This window comes from Triturus cristatus, chromosome 11 (genome assembly GCF_964204655.1).
Source record: "Triturus cristatus chromosome 11, aTriCri1.1, whole genome shotgun sequence".
Lineage (NCBI taxonomy): Eukaryota > Metazoa > Chordata > Amphibia > Caudata > Salamandridae > Triturus > Triturus cristatus.
In genome coordinates this window covers 396,772,243-396,798,892 of record NC_140594.1, presented here as the reverse complement: position 1 = coordinate 396,798,892, position 26,650 = coordinate 396,772,243, and the positions used below count along the sequence as shown (strand labels likewise).

General features: G+C 42.9%; 1 protein-coding gene across 1 annotated transcript in view; it reads right to left on the bottom strand.

Annotated features, from left to right (window-relative positions):
• Positions 1-26,650, bottom strand: part of LOC146784281 (pulmonary surfactant-associated protein B-like) — a 79,123-nt gene that overhangs the window by 36,713 nt on the left and 15,760 nt on the right. The window contains exons 3-4 of the mRNA XM_085635304.1: positions 23,274-23,456; positions 21,873-22,041 (exon numbers count right to left, since the gene is read on the bottom strand). Of these exons, the coding sequence (XP_085491430.1) occupies positions 21,873-22,041; positions 23,274-23,456 (352 nt within the window). The remainder of the gene's footprint in view (positions 1-21,872; positions 22,042-23,273; positions 23,457-26,650) is intronic.

Below are 26,650 nucleotides of genomic sequence, written 5' to 3'. Positions count from 1 at the left end.
CATCATTCATGACATGGTCAGTTACATCACTCATGACATCACTCATGACATCTCAAATGAGCTGTGAATGGAATGGAACTATAATCCCTAGAACTTTATTTAGGGATAGTGGGCCTTATGTAGGTGGGCTGGCATTTACCACTTCATAAATACCGAATCATACCGATTCGGTATTTATGAAGTGGTAAATGCAATGTAGGTAATGAGTCGGTAAATATTACCGATTCGGAAAAATTCGGTAATTACCGAATCGGTATTTACCGATTCGGTAATGAGGCATACCTTCCCATTGATGGGAAGGTATGCCTCATTACCGATTCGGTAAATACCGATTCGGTAATGGGGGAGCACATGCAAGGGTGGCAGGGTGTCACATTGACACCCTGTTGCTCCCCTGATTCGGCCATGTGTGCACATGTGGCGCACATACATGCCCTAAGGGCATGTATGTCTGCCACATTGCACACTTAAACGTGCACAAAAATGCTTTTTTACACATATTCGTCATTTACCACCAACCTTTAGTTGGTGGTAAATAACGAATCCCCACACCCACCACACACTCCCCCTACATCTCATTTCATGATTCGGTATTTACCGGATCGGTAATATTACCGAATCGGTAATTTTACCGATTCGGTAATTTTACCGATTCGGTAAATACCGAATCATGAAATTCTCCCCCTACATCTCAAAAGCCAAAATACCGGTCGGTAACGGTATAATTACCGAAAATCGGCCGTTACCGACCGGTATTTGGCTTCCTACATGAGGCCCAGTGTGTGTATATTAAACCCCTTTTTTTCCTTTTCTTTCGTGTAAGAACCATTATAATACGCAACGTGCCCAGATTAATATGGCTGATAGCCTTTCACTTTAAAGTAATGTGTAGTCCATTGTTTATGTTTGAAATTCTAAGTATGTTTATTATGAATAAGTCACGTTGACGAACATACAGGTATGGCGGTCACGGGGCAAGATATGCTGAAATTACATTGTGTGCATATTAACACTTGTTTTCTTTTCTTTATTGTATCAATTCCTGAATTTTCACATTGTGACCAGGCCAATATGGCCATCAGCTTTTTGGATTAAAGTAATGCACTGCTGATGACGTGACATTTTACATCACTCATGACATGGACAGTGACATCACTGATGACATCACTGATGACATCTCAAATGACATCACCGATGACATCACTGATTACATCATCTACGTGATCATCTGATGCACCTCCTCACACCCTAAAATACAGACTACCATTCTCGAAACCATAGACACACCAATGCTAGTACAGCTACAATATTCTGTGCACTATGCATGCAGACCTCTAATCAGCTACATAGCTTTGATACAGTCTTTTAAATACTCAGTTCGTACCTATGTAGTCTAGGAATCCTTCTGTCTGTCCCATGCACTTCTCTATTCAACCATCCAGCACTATCTACGTATCCTATCACTCTGCCAATACCTACGCACTAATACATTTAGCATGCACTCTTTTTGCAGCACTGAAATTACTCCAGTTATTAGTCATATACTTAGGGAATGGCCTAGCCACTAACACAAGTGCAGGTACAATATTTTGTACACTATGCATGCAGACCTCTAACCAGCTACATACTATTGATACGCTCTTCTAAATACCCAGTTAGTACCTATGCAGTCTAGGAATCCATCTGTCTGTCCCATGCACTTCTCCATTCACCCATCCAGCACTATCTACGTATCCTATCACTCCACCAATACCTAAGCACTTATAAATTCAGCACGCACTTTCTTTGCAACACTGAAATTACTCCCGTTATTAGTCGTATACTTAAGGAATTGTGTAGTCAAAAACACAAGTGCAATATTTTGTACACTATGTATGCACACCTCTAACCAGCTACAAACTATTATTTCGCTCTTCTAAATACCCAGTTAGTACCTATGTAGTGTAGGAATCCTCCTGTCTGTCCCATGCATTTCTCCAATCACCTATCCAGCACTATCTACTTATCCTATTACTCCACCAATACCTAAGCACTTATAAATTCACTATACACTCTGTTTGTAATACTGTAATTATTCTAGTTACTAGTCATGAACTTATGGAATGGCCTAGCTACTAACATAAGGACATCTATAATATTTTGTGCACTATCCAAGCAGACCTTTAACTAGCTACATACTATTGATACACTCTTCTAAATACCCAGTTAGTACTCATGCAGTGTAGAAATCGTCCAGTCTGTCCCATGCACTTCTTTAATCACTTATCTACCACTATTTACTTATCCTATCACTCCACCAATACGTAAGCACTTATAAATTAAGTGTTCACTCTGTTTGCAGCACTGTCATCATTCCAGTTACTAGTGGTATTCTTATAAAATGACCTAGGCACCAACACAAGTAAACATAAAATATTCTGTGAATAATCCCTACAAATCTCTAAGCAGATACATACTATTGGTCCACTCCATTAAATACTGAAGTAGTACCCATGCAGCGTAGGATACCTCCTGTCAGTCTCATGCAATTCTTCAATCACTCATCCAGCACTATGTTCTTATTGTATCAGTCTGCCAATACCTAAGCACTTATAGGGCAGATTTAGAAGCACCCTGTGCCACCAGTACGTCACTTTTTGTAACATAGTGATGGCACCAGGCACTTCTTCATATTTACAAGAAGAGGAAAAGCCACCCTGCGTGGTTTTTCCTCTCCTTGTAAATACGACCCCTTCATACAGAACTTTGCGTTGAAGGGGCGTCCCATAGGTGCTGCTGTGGGTGTTCCCACACAACACCCATAGAACAAGACACATCTCCAGATTTATGAGAAATCGTAAATCTGGAGATGTGTGTGAATGCTGCGCCATCCTAGAGTTGGTGTAGCAAGGAGCAACGAGGAGAATTGTTTTCATTTCTCCTCATTTTTTCCTCTATCAATGCATGCTGCACTCCACAGCATACATTGAAAGAGGAAAATGCCTTTACTGATTGTTTTTGTGCAGGAAGGTGTCCCTTCCTGCACAAAAACAATCTCATCTCCACATGACACAGACATCCTTGCACCATGGTGCAAGGGTGCCTGTTTCACTGCATGGCTGCAGTTTGTGCAGCAGTGCAGAGGGAAGCACAGAGTTGCAACATATTCATGTACATATGTCACATCCCTGTGCTTCGGAAGTGCCACAGTGCAGTGCAGCTAAAGAGCTTGCAGTGTCACGCTGCAGTACTTCCTCATAAATCTTCACCTATAAATTCACCATACACTACTAATACATTCTTTCAGTCAATCATGCTGTATACATATATTCAACCAAGCTTTCACACATTACCTTGCAATTATAGTTCTTTCTTTAACCAGATAAGGAAGTTCTGAGAAGAACTATTTTTTTCTTCTTTTTTCTTTTGTATTTTTTTGTATTTTTTTTTAACAATTTTGTATATTTTTTTTTTCAAAAAATGAACACAAAAAAATGAACGAATAAAACACGAAACATTTGGAATTACTTATCATTCCAAAAACAAAAAAACAAAAAAATTAACAACGATGGTTGCGTTGCGCAGCACAAACTGCATCCACCGACTGCTCACCGAAGCAATAAGTTGCTTACACATCACGCAGTGCTGCTCAAGAAAGGCGAATTCTAGCCTAATGTCCATTGCAGGTGTTCCTGAGGATGCTCCGGATGTACTTACCACAGCAGGTGAGGGGTTCAAAGCAGCTCGCCTCATTTCCTCACAAGCAAGATTGAGAGGATGTGTGGTCCGGAGATGCTAGTACATAGAAGCAGTGCCACAAGAGTATTTTTTTTCACTGCCTCTTGACAGGACTCGGTCACAAATTTTGCACGTCACCTTTCTCGCATTTACTTTCTTCTCTCCAGGTGGAAAAGTGAAGAATTTCCACACAACAGATTCCGGCCTCTGTGGACGTGGTGCCTCCTGCAAGAATTCTTCTTCAGAAGATACTTCCTCCTGCTACTGTCCAGATGCCATTTTGTTTGATATTTTTTGAAAAACACAAAAAAAACAAGCAAAAGGGGTTCTTGTAGGAAAAGAGATGTCTCTCTAAAGATGCTCCAACTAGAATGATTAAAATGGGTGAGGTCCTTCAATAGTTACAGTGGGAAATGTTATGAACCAAAGAAATCTTTTTTTTTGAGGTCACATGGGATCCGCGCACTATGCGCTCACGAAGCACGCACCCAACGCGACTATTATAAGTACAAATATATTATTTTTATGAATATCTTAGATAGTCTCTTGCCCTAATATGTATATTAAACACACATACATATAAATTTAGAACATAAAACTTTTTTGCGGGAGTCGCATACCCAGCGCGCCCCAGCACGTATATGACGTCACGCGGGACCCGCCACCGTGCAAGCATTGCGTACTGTAATGCACATGTGTCGCGAATGTGCGGGAGCAGGAGTCACGGACTGGTCGCATACCAATCACACACATCACGTAATATTTAATGTATATGATGTAACTGAAAAACACGCAGCCGTTGCACACCATACGCGGATCCTTCACGATGTTTCTAAAATGGCGGCTAGAATCCGCGCACCCAACGTGATGTGTACACTTTGGGTGTGCAACTCCGAAAAAAAAATTAACTTTTTTTTTAAAGAAAATAATATCAATATATCAAAATAAAAAAATAAAACAAAAAATTAAACAATATTTCAGTTTTAATTTTTTTTTGTGTGTGCAATTTTCAGAAAAATATATAATGTTATTTAATGAATACAATATTTCTAAATAAACAATTAAAAAACTGTAGAAAATCAGTACAAAAAAATATGTAGAACTACTATTACACTTAAAAAGTAGCATTTAAAAAACCTTTGAAATTCACAGAAAAAACCATAGGTTTCAGAGACGTTATAGTTAGAAATTAGCATTTAAAAAAGCTTTGAAATCCACTGAAAAAACCATAGATTTCAGAGACGTTATTGTTAGAAATTAGCATTTCAAAAACCTTAGAAATTCACAGAAAAAAACATAGGTTTCAGAGACGTTATAGTTAGAAATTAGCATTTAAAAAAGCTTTGAAATTCACTGAAAAAAACATAGATTTCAGAGACGTTATAGTTAGAAATTAGCATTTAAAAAACCTTAGAAATTCACAGAAAAAAACATAGGTTTCAGGGATGTTATAGTTAGCTGGACATTTCACTCGTACAAAACCATAGAAATTCCTCCATTATACTTAGTTCTGCTAACTATAACTCGTGCGCCCGCAATACACTGCTGATGATGTCACATATTACATCATTCATGATATGGTCAGTGACATCACTGATGACATCTCAAATGACATCACTGATGACATCATCCACGTGACAATCTGATACACCTCATCACACACTAGTATAACCTTTCATCACTTACTGTAAAATACAGAGTACCATATTTGAAACCATTGACACACCAATACCAGTTACTACGTACCCACTCACTGATTCCTAAGTCTACACACACCACTACCCATTCAACAACAGAACCACTTATACATGCAGTCACTAATTAATAAAACACTATCAAATGCACTTATACACATATATAGACATTGACACATCAGCAGTCATCTTAGTCGGTTATGCAGTCATCCTACTCACTCATGAAAAAAATTAATCACACTTACTAACTTACACAATTATACACACAACACCTCATTTATTCAAACACCTAGTAACTCATAGTTAATATGTTAACAAATCACCATTACAATTATACACTCATTCATATAGTTACTCTCACAATCACTGACTCTTATATATACTTATTCATATACACCAACTCACACATACAATGCCTTTTATTTTTTTACTTTGTTGAAGATGTACAACTAAAACATATATTCGCTCACCAGCACACAAATAAATACACTCAGTCACAAAAACAACTGTTTCCACATGCACTCTTAAACCTATACACCTAGTCAATCAACCATTCACACATCTATGCTTAGAGTTACACACATCCCATCCAACCACACACAAACTCAGTGTCCCATACAAATACTCACCCAAGTAATCAATAACTAATATACACACTCATGTAGTTAGTGACCAACTGATGCAGCATGTTATACAACAACAGAGACAGTGAAGCACACATTCACATAGTTTAGTTACTAATCCATGTATTAACCCCTTCAGTGCCCATGACGAGCTGGACTCGTCATGGGCTGCGGTGGCGCTGTGCCCATGACGAGTCCAGCTCGTCATGAACTCCGCCCGCTAATGCAAAGCGCGGCACTGGGCGGGGAAAGGGGCGGGCATGCAAGGGGTTAAGTGAGACACTTTTAATTACTTACTTAAACAGACAGTCAGACAGCTATTAAATCCTCCATCCAGACAGTTATATATCCACTCAATCGTCAATACAGATTGGTATATATATAATACATATTTAAATTTCAAACTAAACCACATTCACTGGATGATGTTATCAGTGATGTAATTTGAGATGTCATCAGTGATGTCACTGACCATGTCATGAATGATGTAATATGTGACATCATGAGCAGTGCATTGTGGGCGCGCAAGTTATAGTTAGCAGAACTAATTATAACAGAGGAATTTCTATAGTTTTGTACGAGTGTTTGCATGAGTGAGTAGGATGACTGCATAACTGACTAAGATGAGTGCTGGAGTGTCAATGTTGATATTGGTGTATGAGTGCATTTGATAGTGTTCTATTGATCAGTGACAGCATGTATGATTGATTCTATGGGTGAGTGAGTAGTTGTGTGTATAGACCTATGAATCAGTGAGTGGGTATGTAGAAAGTGGTATTGGTGTGTCAATGGTTTCAAAAATAGTACTCTGTATTTTAGAGTGAGTGATCAAAGGTTATACTAGTGTGTGATGAGGTGTATCAGATGATGTCATCATTGATGTTATCAGTGATGTCATTTGAGATGGCATCAGTGATGTCACTGACCATGTCATTAATGATGTAATATGTGACATCAGCAGTTCATTGCGGGCGCGCGAGTTATAGTTAGCAGAACTAACTATAACAGAGGAATTTCTATGGTTTTGTACGAGTGAAATGTCCAGCTACCTATAACAACCCTGAAACCTATGTTTTTCTCAGTGAATATATATATATATATATATATATATATATTCACTGAAAAAACCATAGGTTTCACACATGTTATAGTTAGCGGAAATTTTACTGATAAAAAACCAATGAAATTCCCCCGTTATAGTTAGTGCAGGCAACTATAACTCACGCGACCGCAATCCTCTGCTGATGCTAATACTGTATTTAGACACTTATTTGCCCATGTCTTCTTCCATACATTTTAAGCTATACATATATTACAAATATTTTTTTTTCATAAAGACACATATGTCATCAGCAGAAGATTGCGGTCGCGTGAGTTATAGTTGCCTGCACTAACTATAACGGGGGAATTTCATTGGTTTTTTATCAGTAAAATTTCCGCTAACTATAACATGTGTGAAACCTATGGTTTTTTCAGTGAATTTGCAAGGTTTTTTAAATGCTAATTCCTAACTATAACGTGTGTGAAACCTATGGTTTTTTCCGTGAATTTGTAAGTTTTTTTAAATGCTAAGTTACTTTACGCCATTTGTGGCGTGCGCGCCCACTTAACGCAGTTCGTTCCGTGCGCGCACGGTGCGCTTCGCGCACCGTGCGCGCACAGTAAGCACGCGGTGCGCTTCGCGCACCGCGCGCCCACTTTACGCAGTTAGTGCCGTGCACGCACGGTGGGCACGCGGTGCGCTACGCGCACCGCATGCCCACGTTGCTCTAGATGGGCCATGTACGCACGATGCGCTTCGCGCACCGTGCGCACATGGAGGACATATGATGCACTTCGTTTTGAAAGGTAATATTTTAATTTTTCGTAATTTTTATAAGCCATGCACAAATGGTGCCCTTCGGGCACCATTTGCACACGGGGTGGACAGAGTGTGGATAATTTTTTTTTAATTTATTTATTTTAAATATTATAGTTTATCTCATCTGTTATAAGCCGTGCACAATTGGTGGCCTTCGGCCAGCAATTGCACACGGGGTGGGGAGAGTGTGGATAATTTTTTTTTTTATATCATTTTTTACCGTACGCGTACGGTAAGCGTAATCGGCGAAATTAGCGAAAAAAAAAAAATTCCGTTTTTGGCCTTGGGGGATCTTTGGGGACTCCCTCAACATGGCTATGTGTGTGGGAGCTGTCTAAACAGCCCCTTTACATGTTTTTGTGCTTTGTATTTTCATCATCACTCTCAGTGCGAGAGAGAAAATGGCGGCCGCCGCTTCCTGGTTTCGGCCGATTCGAATGTTTACTAAGATCTAAGAGCCAATCAGAATCGCGCTCGCGCACGCCACCGTACGCGTACGGTAAGCGTACCGTAAGCGCACCGTAAGCTGGCTCAGATATATATATTGATTTAAAGGCTATTTTCTCAGAATCTACTGAACAGATTTACACCAAACCTACAAAAGGCACTTCCTTGACCTGAGGACTACCTCTCTGCCAAATTTCAAGTAATTCTGTTCAGCCGTTCGGGCTGTAGCCCTGTCTAAAGGTCCTATGGAAAAATGCATGGGAAAAACGCGTTTTGGGACCCCCCTTTTATCTCAGCCCCCGCTTGACGAATCCCCCCGAGACTTTCAGGGTAGGAGCGGAGCGTAGCGCCCCACCTATTTTGAAAAATTTGCGAGGATTCGTCGACCGGCGCCAAAGTTATTCAACATAGAATGTTGCGGATTTCCTATGGAAACGTGGTCCTAACTATAACTACCTACTGGCGACCGCCAGTAGGTAACATATATATATATATATATATATATATATATATATATATATTCACTGAAAACACCATAGGTTTCACACACGTTATAGTTAGGAATTAGCATTTAAAAAACCTTGCAAATTCACTTAAAAAACCATAGGTTTCCCACATGTTATAGTTAGGTGGATATTTCACTCGTAAAAAAACAATGAAATTCCCCCGTTATACTTAGTTCAGTTAACCATAACTCGCGCGCCCGCAATCCACTGCTCATGACGTCACATATTACATCACTCATGACATGGTCAGTGGCATCACTCATGACATCACTGATGACATCATCCTTGTGATAGAGTGGCGGTCGCGCGAGTTATAGTTATCTGAGCTAACTATAACGGGGGAATTTCATTGGTTTTTTACGAGTGAAATATCCACCTAACTATAACATGTGTGAAACCTATGATTTTTTAAGTGAATTTGCAAGGTTTTTTAAATGCTAATTCCTAACTATAACGTGTGTGAAACCTATGGTTTTTTCAGTGAATTTGTACGGTTTTTTAAATGCTAATTTAGTTATTGTTTTTCACCGTGCACGCACGGTGCGCGCACCCCCGCGATTTAAAAATATATATATTTTTTTTAAAATGTTCTGCCTTCAGGGTCCTTCAGGGACCCCCTGACAAAGGCTAGGGGGTCAGGAACTCTCTACCCTGCCCCCTTTTCACGTTCACCACCTTCCTTTTTCACTCTCGCACTGAAAACAAACAAAATGGCAGCCGACACTTCCTGATTTCGACCGATTCGAACGTTGACTAACATGTAACCACCAATCAGAATTACGCTCGCGCACGTTAGGGTGCTCGCACGGTGCGCGCACGGTGCGCGCTTATAGATATTTATATGCTTTTAAATGCTATTTTCTCAGGAACTACTGAACAGATTGACACCAGACCTGCAAAAGGCACTTTCCTGACCTGAGGACTACCTCTCTGCCAAATTTCAAGTAATTCTGTTCAGCCGTTCGGGATGTACCTTCGACTAAAGGTCCTATGGAAAAATGCATGGGGAAAATGCGTTTTAGGACCCCCTTTTTTCTCGGCCCCCGCTTGACGAATCACCCGAGACTTTCAGGGTAGGAGCTGAACGGAGCGCCCCATTAGTTTTGAAAATTTCGCGAGGATTCGTCAACCGGCGCCAAAGTTATTCAAAATAGAATTTTCAGATTTTCTATGGAAACTCGGTCCTAACTATAACTATCTACTGGCGACCGCCAGTAGATAATATATATATATATATATATATGAATGCTCCCTTGCCTTGTCCCAAAGATTGAGCTGCACTCCAACACAAGACCAAAGGTGGCAAGCCTTTATTTCAGAGTACAAGCGGCATACTGAAAACGATTACAATGTAGCAGCCATAGACGCGACCAGCCTGACGCGTTTCGAGGGTGTGTGTCCCTCTTCCTCAGAGGCAATCGCGCTTAGGAGGTGCTCCGGTTCCAGTCCCAGAAGGCTGTTTTACGCCCCCAGATGGGCGGGTCAACTGTCCCAAGCGTCCTGGGACTTGTAGTTCCGGTGAATAAAACCATAAATGGTGCACAAATATTCTGCCCTTTTCAAGCCCACAGATGGGCCATCGCTTTTCAGGTCCGCTTTAATCCCTGGTCCGTGCTTCCACAAAGACGGCTGGCATTATCCAGCCGAGTGGCCCCCTCTCATCCCGGGGTGGTGCTGCTCGACGGCTGGACCGCCGCCAAAAATGAATGCTCCCTTGCCTTGTCCCAAAGATTGAGCTGCACTCCAACACAAGACCAAAGGTGGCAAGCCTTTATTTCAGAGTACAAGCGGCATACTGAAAACGATTACAATGTAGCAGCCATAGACGCGAAGGGAGCATTCATATTTGGCGGCGGTCCAGCCGTCGAGCAGCACCACCCCGGGATGAGAGGGGGCCACTCGGCTGGATAATGCCAGCCGTCTTTGTGGAAGCACGGACCAGGGATTAAAGCGGACCTGAAAAGCGATGGCCCATCTGTGGGCTTGAAAAGGGCAGAATATTTGTGCACCATTTATGGTTTTATTCACCGGAACTACAAGTCCCAGGACGCTTGGGACAGTTGACCCGCCCATCTGGGGGCGTAAAGCAGCCTTCTGGGACTGGAACCAGAGCACCTCCTAAGCGCGATTGCCTCTGAGGAAGAGGGACACACACCCTCGAAACGCGTCAGGCTGGTCGCGTCTATGGCTGCTACATTGTAATCGTTTTCAGTATGCCGCTTGTACTCTGAAATAAAGGCTTGCCACCTTTGGTCTTGTGTTGGAGTGCAGCTCAATCTTTGGGACAAGGCAAGGGAGCATTCATATATATATATATATTTATATACATATCCTACTGGCGGTTGCCAGTAGGTAGTTATAGTTAGGAACTAGTAACTATAGGAAAATGGCAACATTCTATTCGCAATAACTTTGGCGCCAATTGATGAATCTTCGTAAAAGATTTATTTTCAAAACTAATTCTTTGTTGAGATCAGCTCCTATGTTGAAAGTTTGGGGGTGATTCGTCCAGGAGGGGCCGAGACAAAGGGGGGTCCCAAAACGTTGTTTTTCAATGTTAATTTCCATAGGAAACTTTAGACAAGACTACAGGTTGAACGGGTGAACAGAATTACCCCAAATTTGGCAGGGAGAAGGGTCTTGGTCTAGAAACCACGCTTTTGTTTATTTGGTGTAAATCCGTTCGTAGTTTTTGAGAAATATCGAAATTTACAGTTACGAGCACAAGTTGCTGCTGATTGGCTGCGAGCATTTGCAACTAGGAAGTGTTGGCCGCCATTTTGTGATTCCGTTGAAGCGAGTAAGGGGGAAAAAGGGAAAAAAATGTGGGAAAGAGGAGGGTAGAAGCAGTGTAATATTTGTGGGGTGTTTAGGGTGTGCTATAGAGGGGGTGCGAAGTGAACTAATCATACCTACCGGTGTGAAAGTTGTAGGCTACGAAAATTAAGTGAGGTATTGGCTAGTGTGTGATGTTTCTAAGGTGAGCTTGTGCGCGACTCGAGGATTAATACGTGAGCCCACACTGTGTGTCTTATGCTGTGAAGTCATGTGCCCTGGCCGCTGCAGTACAGTTGTGGAAGTAGTGTCAGCATGTGTTTATACCTACTAGGATGAACTACTGACCCGTAGGGGTGTGAAAGTCCTGGGGTACGGAATATATGTGAGTTATTGTCTAGAGTCTCATGGAAGGAGGAAGTATTGGCCGCCATTTTGTGATTCCGTTGAAGCGAGTAAGGGGGAAAAGGGTGCAAAAAGTGGGAAATAGGAGGGTAGGAGCACTGTAACCTCTGTGGGGTGTTTAGGGTGTGCTATAGAAGGGGTGCAAAGTGAACTAATCATACCTACCGGTGTGAAAGTGCTAGGCTACGAAAATTAAGTGAGGAATTGCCTAGAGTGTGATGCTGCTAAGGTGAGGTGGTGCAGGACTCGGGGATTACAGAGTGAGTCTAAATTGTGTGTCTTATGCTGTGAAGTCATATGCCGTGGCCGCTGCAGTACAGCTCTGGAAGCAGTGTCAGCATGTGTTTATAACTACTAGGACGAACTACTGACCCGTACTGGTCTGAAAGTTCTGGGGTATGGAAAATATGTGAGGTAGTGTGTAGAGTCTCATGCTGCTAAGCTGAGATGCTGCCGGACTCGGGGATGAAAGCATGAGCCCAAACTGTGTGTCATATGCTGTGCAGTCATGTGCTCTGGCCTCTGTGCCACATCTGTGCAAGTAGTGTCAGCATGTAGTTATAGCTACTTGGAGGAACTTTTGTTTCGAACATTGTAACTTGTGTATGGTGCTTAGGGGGTGTTATCTAGGGAGTGCAAAGGTAAATTTGTGTGTATGAAAGGAATTTGGTATTTAAAAGTGGAAAGCACTGACTCCTATGGGTCTGATAGCGCTGGGGGCGTAAGGTGAGGTGCTGCTGGAGTTGGGAATAAAGCTGATGAACTACTGACCCCTAGTGTGAACTTTTAACGTGCACGTGTCGTTAAATGTTCGATAAAATGTTGCAAAGTATATTGTTAGGTTACAAAAAAATGATGAACTTTTAACCTGCAGGTGTCGTAGAAGGTTCCAGAAAGTGTGGTGATAAAATAGGTTGAACTTGTGACCTGTATGTGGCGCAGAATAATAAGTAGCTTTTCGGAAGGAAAATTCAAAATTAACCAACGGAGGTAAGTTTTGGAATGTCGTTGAAGGAATTAAGTATTCTGATTTGTTCTTTACATGTATTTATGTGTGGAGCCACAGAGAAATTGTGCCATTCCTGGTTTCATTCTTGATGAAGTCAGAGCTTTACATGTACTATGTGAGAAAGTGAGAATTGTATGTGTGTGTCATTTGAAATCTGGATAACAACTACAAAGGTGAGTTAGAAATGAACAAGGTGTGTTCTGTGTTTTATAGTATTGATTAAGTATTTGAGGTGATGTTTTTAATTTCGAAAGTATTTTTTATTTGAAAGTAATATAGTGTTAGTAAAGTGTGGTGTTTCATATTGGTCATAAAATATGCATAAAATTTGAGCTCTTGTTATATAAGTATTTTTTTATATATGTTTAGGAATTTTTCACAGAGAAGAAGTGTAGTTTGTCATCTTTATAGGACTGTATTGTTTTGAAAATGAGGTACAGCGTTAATTTGACTTTGTAATGTATTTGGGGAGATAAAGAAAATGTCGCACTTTTTGAACTGATACTTTTTGTGGAAATAGTGGGGTGGGGGTGGTGGTAGGAGACGTATGTGTTATTCAGTTAAAAGCGATAAAACGAAATGCAGGTTGTGGTCTTATTTTTGACACTGAGAGGTAGGTTTGAATGTAACTCAGGGTAGGTTGTTGTACAGTGGGGCCGTGTACAGTGTTTGGAGATTACATGGAGAGGAGATGGAGATAGGAAAAGTGATACGTTCCTTTTATATGTATGCATAGTATGAATCATGTGATACTAAGTTGAGATATAATAAGAATATGGTTTCTGGTTTGCATTTGGGTATAGTTAATCGTTTTTTTGTTTCTGACTAGTGAATAATAAAAAGGTAGATATACTAAAATATATGGTAGTAAACATATTAATTATTGTCTGTTGGGGACTGCTTCTTTAGAAGAGATGCTTTATAAATGTGTGAGATAAAAAAAAATGTAAATGTGCGGTATATTTTCTGTATGAATTTGTTGACATTAGAGAACTACATGTGATTATAAGTGACACTATTTGTCAGGCTGTGTCGCTGTTGCGGATATATGTAGGTGTTGAAGTGTTTTACTGATGGTGAGCTTCACTATCACTTTTGAGACACTCGTCAATTTATTCATTCCATTTAATATCTTTAATATAGATAAAGTAAAGGGACTTTATATGAAAAGTTTGGGAATTAGAACTTTGTTTACGCTCCCCATACCCTGCTATACACTCTAACTTTAAACAACTTTCGTAACATATAGATGTCTAGCTAGTAAAGGTGGTGTAGTTCGACGGGGCCCATTTATAAACAGTGCTATGGGATGGTTTATGTTTTACCCGCCAACTTGCATGTTTGAATAGTTTTTGCTGATAAGTGTTCCGGCAGACACCTGTTAAAATTAATTTTGTATATCGGTATAGTGGCGCTACTAGGAATGGGGGGTTTCTGTTTGATTTCGTACTGTTAAGCAAGGGCGGGGGTGGGTGTGGGGGAGGTAGTTATGTTGCTGCTTGAAACACAGAATATAGTAACGTGGAGATGTGGAGGTACTAAAGGTGATGTAGTACCACTGGCAGCACTTATAAAGTGCCATATGGCATGGTATATGTTTTACCCGCAAATTTGCATGTTTCAATACGTTTTGCTGATGACCTTTTCGGGAGAAATTAAGCCTCTGTATGGCTGTAGTGGAGCTTCTACGTTTGTGGGGCTCTTTCTTTTATTGCGTAAACTTAAGCAAGGGCGGGTGTTGAGGTGGTGTAGTGGTACTGTGACTATTTATAAAGCGTCTTATGGTATGGTGTATGTGTGATTTGCAAAATTGCAGGTTTTAATAGCTTTTGCTGATGAGCGTTCCAGCAGACACCTGTTGACATTAAGTCTATGTATGGCTATAGTGGCGGTAACGGGAGTGCTGGAGCTCGTTGTTTGATTTCGTAAGGTTAAGCAAGGGATGGGTGTGGGTGGGGATGGGGGAGGTACTTATGTTGCTGATTATAAGACAGATATTTGTAACATGGGCATGTGTAGTTACTAAAGGAAATGTAGTTTCACTGGGCCCATTTATAAACAGTGCTATGGAATGGTTTATTTTCTACCCGCGAATTTGCATGTTTGAATAGTTTTTGCTGATAAGTGTTCCGGTAGACACATCTTAAAATTAAGCCTGTGTATGGGCATAGTGGCGCTACTAGGAATGGGGGGTTTCTGTTTGATTTCGTACTGTTAACCAAGGGCGGGGTGGGTGTGGGGGAGGTAGTTATGTTGCTGTTTGAAATACAGAATATAGTAACGTGGAGATGTGGAGTTACTAAAGGTGATGTAGTACCACTGGGAGCACTTATAAAGCGCCCTATGGCATGGTATGTGTTTTACCCGCATATTTGCATGTTTTAATATGGTTTGCTGGTGAGCTTTCCAGGAGACATCTGTTGAAGTTAAGGCTGTGTATGGCTTTAGTGGCGCTTCTACGTTTGCTTGGGCTCTTTCTTTTATTGTGTAAAGTTAAGCAAGGGCGGGTGTTGAGGTGGTGTACTGGTACTGGTGGAGAAGTGTGGCTCAATGATTAGAGCGGCAGACCCTGATGCAGAAGTCTAGCCCGGGACCAGGGTTCAATTCCCCACCTCGGCGGGTCTTGGGCTCAAAAATTCCACGGACCTGATAATTCTCGCCTCGGTGCCATTCCAATCATGGAGTCCCACTCTGCAACTCTGGGCAATAGCTTGCTTAATTCCCACAACGCTAAGGATGCCTGGCCTCCACCTTGGGGGTGCCCAGGAGTGGACGCCTCACAGGGAAAGCCAGGATGGGTTCCACAGCGGTATTCGTACAAGCGCCTTAAGACCCTTGCGGGTGAGTAGTGCGCTATACAAGTATCAATTTACAATTTCAATTTACATTTACTGTGACTATTTATAAACCGTCTTATGGTATGGTGTAGGTTTGAGTTGCAAAATCGTAAGTTTTAATAGCTTTTGCTGATGAGCGTTCCGGCAGACACCTGTTGACATTAACTCTATCTATGACTATAGTGGCGGTAACGGGAGTGCAGGGGCTCGTTTTTTGATTTCGTAAGGTTAAGCATGGTATGGGTGGGGGTGGGGGATGTGCATATGTTGCTGATTATAAGACGGACATTTGTAACTTGGGTATGTGTTGTTAGTAAAGGTAATGTAGTTTCACTGGGCCAATTTATTAACCGTGCGATGGTATTGTTTATGTTTTTCCCGCAAATTTGCATGTTTTAATACTTTTTGTTGATAAGTATTCCAGCACACACCTGTTAAAATTAAACCTGTGTATGGGCATAGTGGCGCTACTAGGAATGGTTAAGGTAGGGCGTGGTGGTTGTGGGTGTGGGGGAGGTGGGTATGTTTCTGATTAAAACACCGAATATAGTAATGTGCAGATGTTGAGCTAATAAAGGTGCTGTAGTACCACTGGGAGCACTAATAAAATGCCCTATGGTATGGTATGTCTTTACCTTGATGTAAGAATTATGTTATTGCCACGGGTGAGTGCCTGACAGGGGTAAACAAAGCAAGCCCACCCCCTGGGGAGAAGTGCAGCCTAGAGGGCATCAGCCGAGATAAGTGAGGTGGCAGGGAAGGACAGCAGAAATAGCTTGGGCTGTCCTGACGCTCAGGCCGCGCCTGATATTGAATTTCTCAAGGACATGGTCGCCCTGCATAGCTCTCAGCGGCGTAATCAGTAAGAGACCCAGCTGCTCCCAACGGGAGGGCTATTGCGGCCATAGAGGCCCAACGACCAAGAAGCAAGCTGGAAGTCCACTGGAGAGCCGAGGCACTTATCTGGGGGGAAAAGGATGGGACATTAACGTTGCACGGTGAGGGCCCCCCTTGAGGCCGTGCTACCCCGTCAGCGGGATGAGGACACTAGAGTGGTCACAAAAGACCCAGAGATCACTGCAAGCAGATTGCCAGGCCTAGCTCCACACCACAGCTTCAGAGAACGCAGGGCTTGGTCGCTTGCACCACGAAACTATAATGATTCTCGATCCCATAGATGGCGCCCCCTTCCCTGATCTGGAGGATCTGCTGAGCATGGAAATAGAAATGGGCCTGCTCCTTTCCCAGGTTTTGATGATCTGCTGAGCATTGAAACAGAAATGGGCCTGCTCCCTTCACAAACTACAGTGGCCATCTTGGAGTGGTCATTCACTTTACCTATACTCACACTCCTGGTCCCCAGTATGTTTGCCCAATATCACATACTGGGTGATGTCCCTATATTCAAAATGGCGCCGGTCAGGCGATTTCAGCTCTACGCCCTGTGTGGTCCGCAAAGGTGAGCAGAGGGGCCGACTGGACATGAAACATTGTTTTCTTCCTCATCTTGGTTTTTCTATGTTTATTGAATGCACTAGCAATGGATCTAATTGTAATGTAACTGCAATTGATTTAACGCTGTAACACACCTTAATCCTCATGTAAAGCGCTCTGATACCTCTGGGTCTAGCCTGGACTTCCTTGTCTCCTCGCTGTGTCTCCTACCCCCTCCCCCACCTCTTCCGTCCTTCATTCTTTGCTTGCCTCCCCTATTCCTTTCCTTTCTCCCCTGAATCTCTTTCCCCCTACCTGCTTTGTTTATCCTCGTGCCTATGCTCGGCTCAAACTTCCTCCCCGTCGCCCTTTTACGTTATCCCCTTACCCTTCTACACGCCTTGAACAAATGGATTTAACTCGAAATTGACGTACCTTCTGTAATAATGTTTAATTTGTAACCTATGTAACCCTGCCAGCCTGACTCCCTATTATGGCCCCCTCTAGTATGCCCTTGTCCAAAGCACTCCTACTCCCCTTGTTGGGGATGGATCCAGCATTTTTGCCCTGGAGTCACAGAGACCCTTCTGAGAGAGTCCACAGTGACTAGGGAGTCTCACTTAGTGGAGTTCTGGGATTGATCCCCTTACCACTGGAAACTGTCTCCTACCCTGCCGGAAGTCGGACACTGTGTTCACGCTGGGTTTCCTACCCCCTCCTCCTCCCTCTTTCATTCTTCTAAATGTGCCCATGATCAAAGCACTCCTCTCCCCTTGTTGGGGGGAATCCAGCATCTATGCCCTGGAGTCTCAGCGACCCCACTGAGAGAGTCCACAGCGACAAGGGAATCACTCAAAATGGAAGACTGGGAATGATCCCTTTACCGCGGGGAGCCGTCTCCCACCCAGCCGGACATCAGACACAGTTACTTCCTCGTCTCCTTGCTGTGTCTCCTACCCCCCACCCCTTCCCTCCTTCAATCTTTGCTTGCCTCGCCCATTCCTTTCCTCTCTCCCCTGAATCTCTCTCCCCCTACTTGTTCTGTTTTTCCTTGTGCCAATTCTCCGCTTAATCTCCCTCCCTGGCGCCCTTTTATATTACCCCTTACCCTCTACACGCCTTGAACCAACGAATGTAACTTGTAATTGAGGTACCTTCTGTAACAATGTGTAACTTGTAACCTATATAACGCTCCTCATGTAAAGCGCTCTGATACCTCCAGGGTCTAGCCAGCGCTATATAAAACTCAAGTAAATAAATAAATAAAGCTGTAATGTGAAGTGCAACTTAAGGGCTCTTTGTGTAGATTGAGGAAACGTGGGTGTCGATGTAGTGATTAGTGAATTAAAAAAGGTTAGGTAAGTCTCAAATAAAATTTTAATCCATGAGTATGTCTGACTTATTAAAAACGTGATGCCATCAGTGGGGGCAATGATCCCTGGTGACTTATAAGGTCAAAATGTTTCATGCCGTCAATTGGTCAAGAAATGATCTAGGGCAATTCTTTAGGACCATAAAATTTAATAACTAATCTACACAGTGTCTGGGACCAAGGATGCAACAAGTAGTGTCCAAACACTAAGTACCCTCTAAGTGTACCTGCAGAATGTAAAATCACTGACCTGTGGGAGGAAGATATGAAAAGAAATCACAAAATAGCGCCATACAGAGCAGTCTTGTATAGTACTTGTAGAGGCATGCAATACTAGCATGCGTGAATTCGTGATTAGTAACAAGTACTGATAGAAACCAAGTTAGACAAGAAACGTAACACACACATAAAATCATATAGGTGGTGGTTTCATACACTGTGGTCAAAAGAGGAAAACACTCCCTCAATGAGGGTGATGTCATCACCTCATCAAGAGAAACACTGAGATAAACGCAAAAAAATTTAACGTGCTGTTGGGATGTAAAACTTAAATTTAAATATTGTAAGCGAGCCCAGGGGGAGAAATAATAACCTCCGATCACATGGTGGACAGCAACAGATCCAGTACTCAAGTCATCCATTGGAGAACTTCACCAATGCCCTACTCCTTCTCATGTGCCTCGGCAGTGTGGACTTGGAGGTGGTCGTTTGGTACATAAACACTCCATCCGGCCCTAATTGGTGACAGGTGGTCCATATGAAGTGGTTAATTGCTGATCAAAGGTCAGCAGTGATGGCCTGGAGATCGTGGGCGCCATCATGTAATGGGTTAGGAGCATATATAACACATGGATTGTTGCTAGTAATTGATGTAACAGGGTTGAGAATCTTTGGAGCGCTCCCATTGAATGTGGGCGTGTAAGCACCTATGTGGGAATCCCATTGTGGAAAGGCAGGCGGCACGGCATGATTAATTGCTGATCAAAGGTCAGCAGTGATGAGCTGGGGATCGTGGGCACCATCTTGTAGTGGGTTAGGAGCTCATGTATCACATGGATTGTTGCTAGCAATTAACGTGCCAGGGTTAAAAATCATTGGAGAGTTCCCATTGAATGTGGGTGTGTATGCGCCTATGTGGGAATTCCATTGTGGAAAGGCAGGTAGCGAGACAGCCCGAGTCGGGATTAATCACCAGGATCGGTGGGCAGTGCCCCGGCAGCCCCGACCCAGTGGCATGCCATGCCGACTGGAGGGGAGGTGCTTGTCTGAATTTTAACGCGCCCCCGTCACTGCAACCAACAGGGGTCTGCGGTGGCAGTGAGAGGGACGGGCCCAAACCCGTGTTGCCCAAGTATCGGAGTGAAAATTCTATCCGAAGTATGCCAGCTGTATTGTGTGCCGGCCACAATGTGGTGTGCGGTCTCCTGTACTTACCCTGTAGTAAATAGGAGAGTCAATGTAAAAAATTCAATTTTCCAGGATAGCAGTCACTCACTAATATTCCTTGGAGAGCGCGCAACCTATCATAGGAATCGATGCAATGAAAGAGGCTAGTGAAACCTAAGAAATAATTTCTCACAAGTTAAGGGTCAAAGGATCCTAAGGTGGTCCTAAGAGTTTGTGTGAATTATGTTAACAGCAAATCAAATGCAGTAGAGAATTGACAGGGACAAATAGAGCTAACTCTAACTGAAGGAGGTAGTCAAATATTAACCATGTGGTGTCTTTACAGAGTCTAATAACCCACTGGGTTCTCGCCAGTAGCCAGAGGTAGAACGCTTGTGTCAGGGTTACTTCCATTGCAGAGGTGGAAAGTGTTGCTAGTAAGGAGAACACACATAATGTGTGAAATAGCATATTACCAGATAGAGATCATCAAATGTTTAGTGAAGGCTACCTGTTGATTTCTCCCCATGGTATATCTTCATTCAATACCTGAATATGTGTGAACAGACAGAAAATCCAATGTTGTTCCCTTCCCTACCAGACTGGTTAAGACCCGAGTTGCCTCCGACCAACACCGTTTCGGTGGAGGAACCACCTGACCATAATTCGCCGGTTACGCACACAGGATTACGACCGCACAAAGGGCCTCATTACGCTGCAGTTTGAACCACAACTGACAGTTTCCGCCCGCTGCACAACTCCCATTGAGAAATGGGAGTTTCCGACCGTGCATCGTAATTCAATGTGCGGAACCGCCGACCTATGGTCTGGTGCTTCCTCCACCGAAACGGCCTCTGATCGCCATCGAATGAGGCCCTAATGCGGTTAGAAACTTCCATTTCTCAATGGGAGCTTGTGCGGTGGGTGGAAACAGCTGGCATAGGGACTGACCATCACTTTCCGACGGGCTCAAGGAGCCCTTCGGACCGTTGAACGGACCATAATCCCTACAATAGTGGCAGTGCCTGCTCAGGCACTGCCATAGGGATTACTATGTCCCTTTCCCTCTTCCTTTCTATGGCAGCCCGACCGCCATAGAAAGGCAGATGGAAGAGGACTTTAGGGGCCCCTATTAGGGCCCCTGAACCTCATGGGACTCCGATATGGACCCTGGAGGGCACCAGTAGTGCCCATGAAACATCCGTGCATTGTGTGGGAGGCACCGCATGGTTTCTGCCACACAGCGCATGGATGTTTCAACCGTGTATTTTTTCTATTGTGGCTTGTGCTGTGGCCTGCATCACAAGTCGCAATAGGAAAGATACACTTGCATCATAATTTGGGAAGTGGGACCTCCGACTCCTTGTCAAGCGGTCCCGTTTCAGAAAAGATGCTGGTCGGATGCTCGTTAGACCGGCATCGTAATGAGGCCCTTAGTGCACATGTTTAAGCAATGCTCCTAATTATATAGGCCACGCCCTTTATATAGACTCCCCATTGTTTTATCCCACTTAAAGCCTTACATAATCCACATGGGCAAAGGTTGAGCGGTTTGTGAATGTCATCAGAACCCAGAGGTTTTGCAGTGTTTAAGACAAGTGAGTAGATACTTGTGCACACTGCACCTACTTCTGTCATTATTCTTAAGTGGTTGTTAACATGCCTAGAAATTGAGCGAATGAACACAGGCACCTGTTGCTTCAGAGAAATCAGCTTCTGGCTCTACCCATCTGGTCAATGTTTTGTGTAACCCACCTGTGACTCCTGAAGGAGAATCACTTCCAAGGCCCCCCGAATGATCCTCACCTGCTTTTCTGCACAGCTTCAACTTGCCACAGAATGTTGCTGAATCCTCTTCATCCTCGAAAGCCTGTATAATCGCATCCCTGTATTTCCTTGTCAACATTTTGCAGGGATTCCTAAGAAGAAATACTACCTTGTTGCACACATTGTCCAGTGCGCTTCTGATCTCTTCCTGCAGCAGGTGAAAGAGAATCGGGGGGACAGGCAGACAATGAACAAAAGATAGGTTTAATCACATGCATGTGTTTATTTGTAAAATATTAATTGTATTGCTTTCACTCTGAAAGGGAGGGGGGCTGATATTAAGTTAAGGGAGGCAAAACCTGGGTTGGATGGCTCAAGTGACAGGCGTTGGGATGCACAGCCACCTCTAGAACTGGACTGCTCCTGGGGTTGATATAGGTCAACAGAGCTTGCTTTCTTAGACTGTATGAACACAAGGTCTTGGGGTACAGAACCATGTCCTATATCCTATAGGGCTGTATGTAGTGGCGGCCGCCACATACAAAAAGTGGTAGGGTGGGTGGAGGGAACACGAGGGGAGCGCAGGAGGGAGAGCATGGGGGAGGGGGAAGTTTGATAATAATTTTCATTAAAAGACTTATCTGAAACGGACGGCCACCTCCCACGTCATGCCTCGTGTTCTTCCTGGGACAACATCACAGACTCCCTGTGCCATCCCCATGCTGCTCTCATGCTATGAGATCTGCGCTGTAATTGTATTGATCGAGTTCATTTGACACTCGGCTCAGATTAGGAAATCTGTGCTGTTTTTACAACCCGGCTGCACAATACCGCTGTCTTGGAGAAACCCAAGTGGACATATGTGTTTGGCTGGCTTGAGACGGCCGGCCAAACATATGTGCACACTTAAAAGTGCACAATCAGTCTACCTCCCACTCCCATGGCCCTGGCCCTGTCCTCCTACACACGCTGCATGACCCAACGGCTGAAAAATAAAACGATGATAGAATATCGTTTTATTTTTCAGCTGCTGGCTCTGAGCCAGTAGGGTGACGCTCCTGGCTGTAGAGCTGATAGGGTCAGAACACGGATATTGAGCCAGTCAACTCGAGAGCTGGACGCACACATGGAACTAGTATTGTTTTAACAATTTATGGAGCCCTGGGCACGATATATTTTGGGGCTCTCTGTTCGAAATTTTACTGCTAATCGAAGCCCTCATAATGTCAAACAAACTTTCAGAGAGGGGTTCACACAAAAAACTTTGAAATGTGTCTTTCCAAACCCCACAAAAATCCATGCACCATGGCCGCAGGAATACAGAACCAGTCACGCCCAGGCCTGCGTGACTCAGGGATGGGATACATTCAGCCGCTCCTAAGGCGGGGTCTTTGAGAGGGCTTGGGTACTTCACGCACAGTCTCACGCTTGAATACTCACATCGCTCTGGTCATCAGAGACCTTTTCTTTCAAAAACGTGAATACGTATTTGCAGGCAGTGCACTTGAGTTGCAAGCCACCACGCAGCTGGTTTGTTCCATCTTTCCTCCTCCATTCCTTGTTCTCCCCGAAGGGAGCCTTTAGACTTCCAGCAGACTCTCCCGCACCCGAGCCAATCAGCGTCTGGGGCAAAATAAAATAGAAATGAAAGTAAATAATAGTTCGTTCTACAGACCCAGGACTGGGGGTGGGGCGCTGCTTTCACGTTCCACTAGGCCGACCAGTTTCCAGGAAAACTGGGAGATTACCCCACAGGATGCTGCTACTGAAAGCCCTTTAGGCCTGGGGTAGAGTCAGTCACTTGACACTAGGGTGCCTCTCAAAGGCTGTGCAAGCAGGAGATTTCAGGTATATGTTGTTCCAGGGGCTCAGAAATTCTGGGTTTTTGGGACAGTCTCAGTTCTGTCAGGTTGGTGTCAATCAGAGGCCTCCAGGACTGGGAACAAATCAGCTGTATGTCATGCGAGGGGCTTTAATAGGCTGGTAGGAGAGGTAAGAGTCCGTGGCATCCTAGGACTGTTTTTTGGAGACTAAATGGGCAGCGATAGTCAGTCACAAGTCAGATTGGTAATTCTGGAAAGCTGATAAAGGATGTATGTCGTTACAACGCACACTTTTACAACGCATGCACTTACAACGCATTTTTTACAACGCATAATCCATTACAACGCATGACATTACAACGCATGACACTACAATGCATTTTTAAAAACTACCTTTACAACGCATTTCCATTACAACGCATACTACCTTTACAACGCATACCATTACAACGCATAATATTAAATTGCATTTAAGGTAAGTATTAGATAGTATAGGGGTAAAAGTTACTTTTCTAACTCCAGGGGGTGCAACAGTAGGGTAAGTGTTGGATAGTATAGGGGTAAACATTACTATTCTAACTCCAGGGGGTGCAACAGTAGGGTAAGTGTTGGATAGTATAGGGGTAAAAATTACTATTCTAACTCCAGGGGGTGTAACAGTAGGGTAAGTGTTGGATAGTATAGGGGTTAAAATTACTATTCTAACTCCAGGGGGTGCAACAGTAGGGTAAGTGTTGGATAGTATAGGGGTAAAAATTACTATTCTAACTCCAGGGGGTACAACAGTAGGGTAAGTGTTGGATAGTATAGGGGTAAAAATTACTATTCTAACTCCAGGGGGTGCAACAGTAGGGTAAGTGTTGGATAGTATAGGGGTAAAAATTACTATTCTAACTCCAGGGGGTGCAACAGTAGGGTAAGTGTTGGATAGTATAGGGGTAAAAATTACTATTCTAACTCCAGGGGGTGCAACAGTAGGGTAAGTGTTGGATAGTATAGGGGTAAAAATTACTATTCTAACTCCAGGGGGTGCAACAGTAGGGTAAGTGTTGGATAGTATAGGGGTAAAAATTACTATTCTAACTCCAGGGGGTGCAACAGTAGGGTAAGTGTTGGATAGTATAGGGGTAAAAATTACTATTCTAACTCCAGGGGGTGCAACAGTAGGGTAAGTGTTGGATAGTATAGGGGTAAAAATTACTATTCTAACTCCAGGGGGTGCAACAGTAGGGTAAGTGTTGGATAGTGTAGTGTAATATTATGCGTTGTAATGGTATGCGTTGTAATGGTAGTATGCGTTGTAATGGAATGCGTTGTAAAGGTAGTTTTTAAAAATGCGTTGTAGTGTCATGCGTTGTAATGTCATGCGTTGTAATGGATTATGCGTTGTAAAAAATGCGTTGTAAAGGTAGTGCGTTGTAAAGGTTGCGTTGTAAAGGTTGTTCCCCGCTGATAAAGCCTTGGAAAAGCCAATTGAAGCCGATGCCAGACATCGACTTCTATATGGCTAGTAGAGTTGGAGAAAAGAGGGAAATATTGTGATGGAAATATCTAAAAAAACACTTCAAAATAGTGTTTTCACTATCCCAAAATGCATCTGGAGATGTTTTCTTCCAGAGTGTATGTGGCCTAGCAGCTTCGCAGCAGGGCTGACTTGTCTGCGTAAGGTTGGTCTCTTTTATAAATGGCGTAAGTAAAATAAAAGGGAATAGAAATGCTGTCATGAGGTTGGTTGTCGCTATAAGCAGTGTTACTTCACAGGACTACCTCAAACTGATGAAACTCTGAAATGGAAAATACCACTCCAACGACTCCTGGCTAGTTACATTCCATTTGGAGTGATGTCTACGCGTGGAAAACCATGCCCACAAAATACCAATGTGCAAGAGCATGCCCCTTTTTGCGCGGTCACCCCCATGTTTTGAGGGCTGATGATCCTGTTTTTTTTAACTCGCACAATCTTAGCTCTGTGTACTAAGGCACTGCTGCTCACTTTCGAGTGTATGTGCTCTGACACCTAAAACATGGCATAATTGGCCAAATTAGAAGGTAAAAACTTTGACCGGGTCGACCCGATTGGCTCCATCACAATAAGCCTGAAACTGCACCTAGGTCCGAGTCAACAAGGGACAGTAATTTCTGATGGACACTTTACTATTTTTTGGTGTTTTTTGTTTTAAAATATTTTAAAATTCATATCTCTTGCCCCCAAAGCAGGATTTTAGTGGCTTTGGTTTATTTTTTCTCATTATTGTTTTTTTATAATCCTTAGGAAGTGTTTGTGAGCTATTTATTGTATTGTGTTTAGACTTTTTGACTCTATTTGTGTTGCAAAATGCTTGCACAATTTTCAAAATTAAGCATGTTTATTCTGTGCCATAGGTACAATGGTTGGGGACAGTTTTAAAGTGTTGAATCTGTGTGTTTGACCTGACAGGATTTGGGGGCTTTTTACTTAGGAACGACTCACATTCTCCTCAAATAATAACCAATTTTCTTATTAAATGATTTCTATAGACAAACCATTTTCATGAAAAATAAATAAGTACAGAGAAAAAATGAAACAGGACATGTGGTGAAATACTAGATTAGGTATAGCCCAAAAATATGACAAAACATATTATAATTAATAGAATAATAAGTATTGTAACAACAATGAGACAAAAATAAACAAAAGACAGGGCTCCTATGTAAGGTATTCACCATTGCTGTAGTGTGTTTTCTGTGTCAACTACTTTGGAGCCCAGACAGGGGCGATTCAGTGAAAAGGTAAGTAAATACAAACAATTAAACAGATGAAGGAGGTGCAAAGTGAAGGTGAAAGGAGCAACACCAAACTCCACGAGTAGGAATCCCCCACAATACAACAAGAAACAAGCAGCTCAGAAACCATGGGTAAAGGAAATATTGAAGATGGACAGGGAACAGTAAAAAGGGTTTTGTTTAGCTCCACTTTAATTTGTAATCAATAGCTTACTGCAATCCTAATAATGT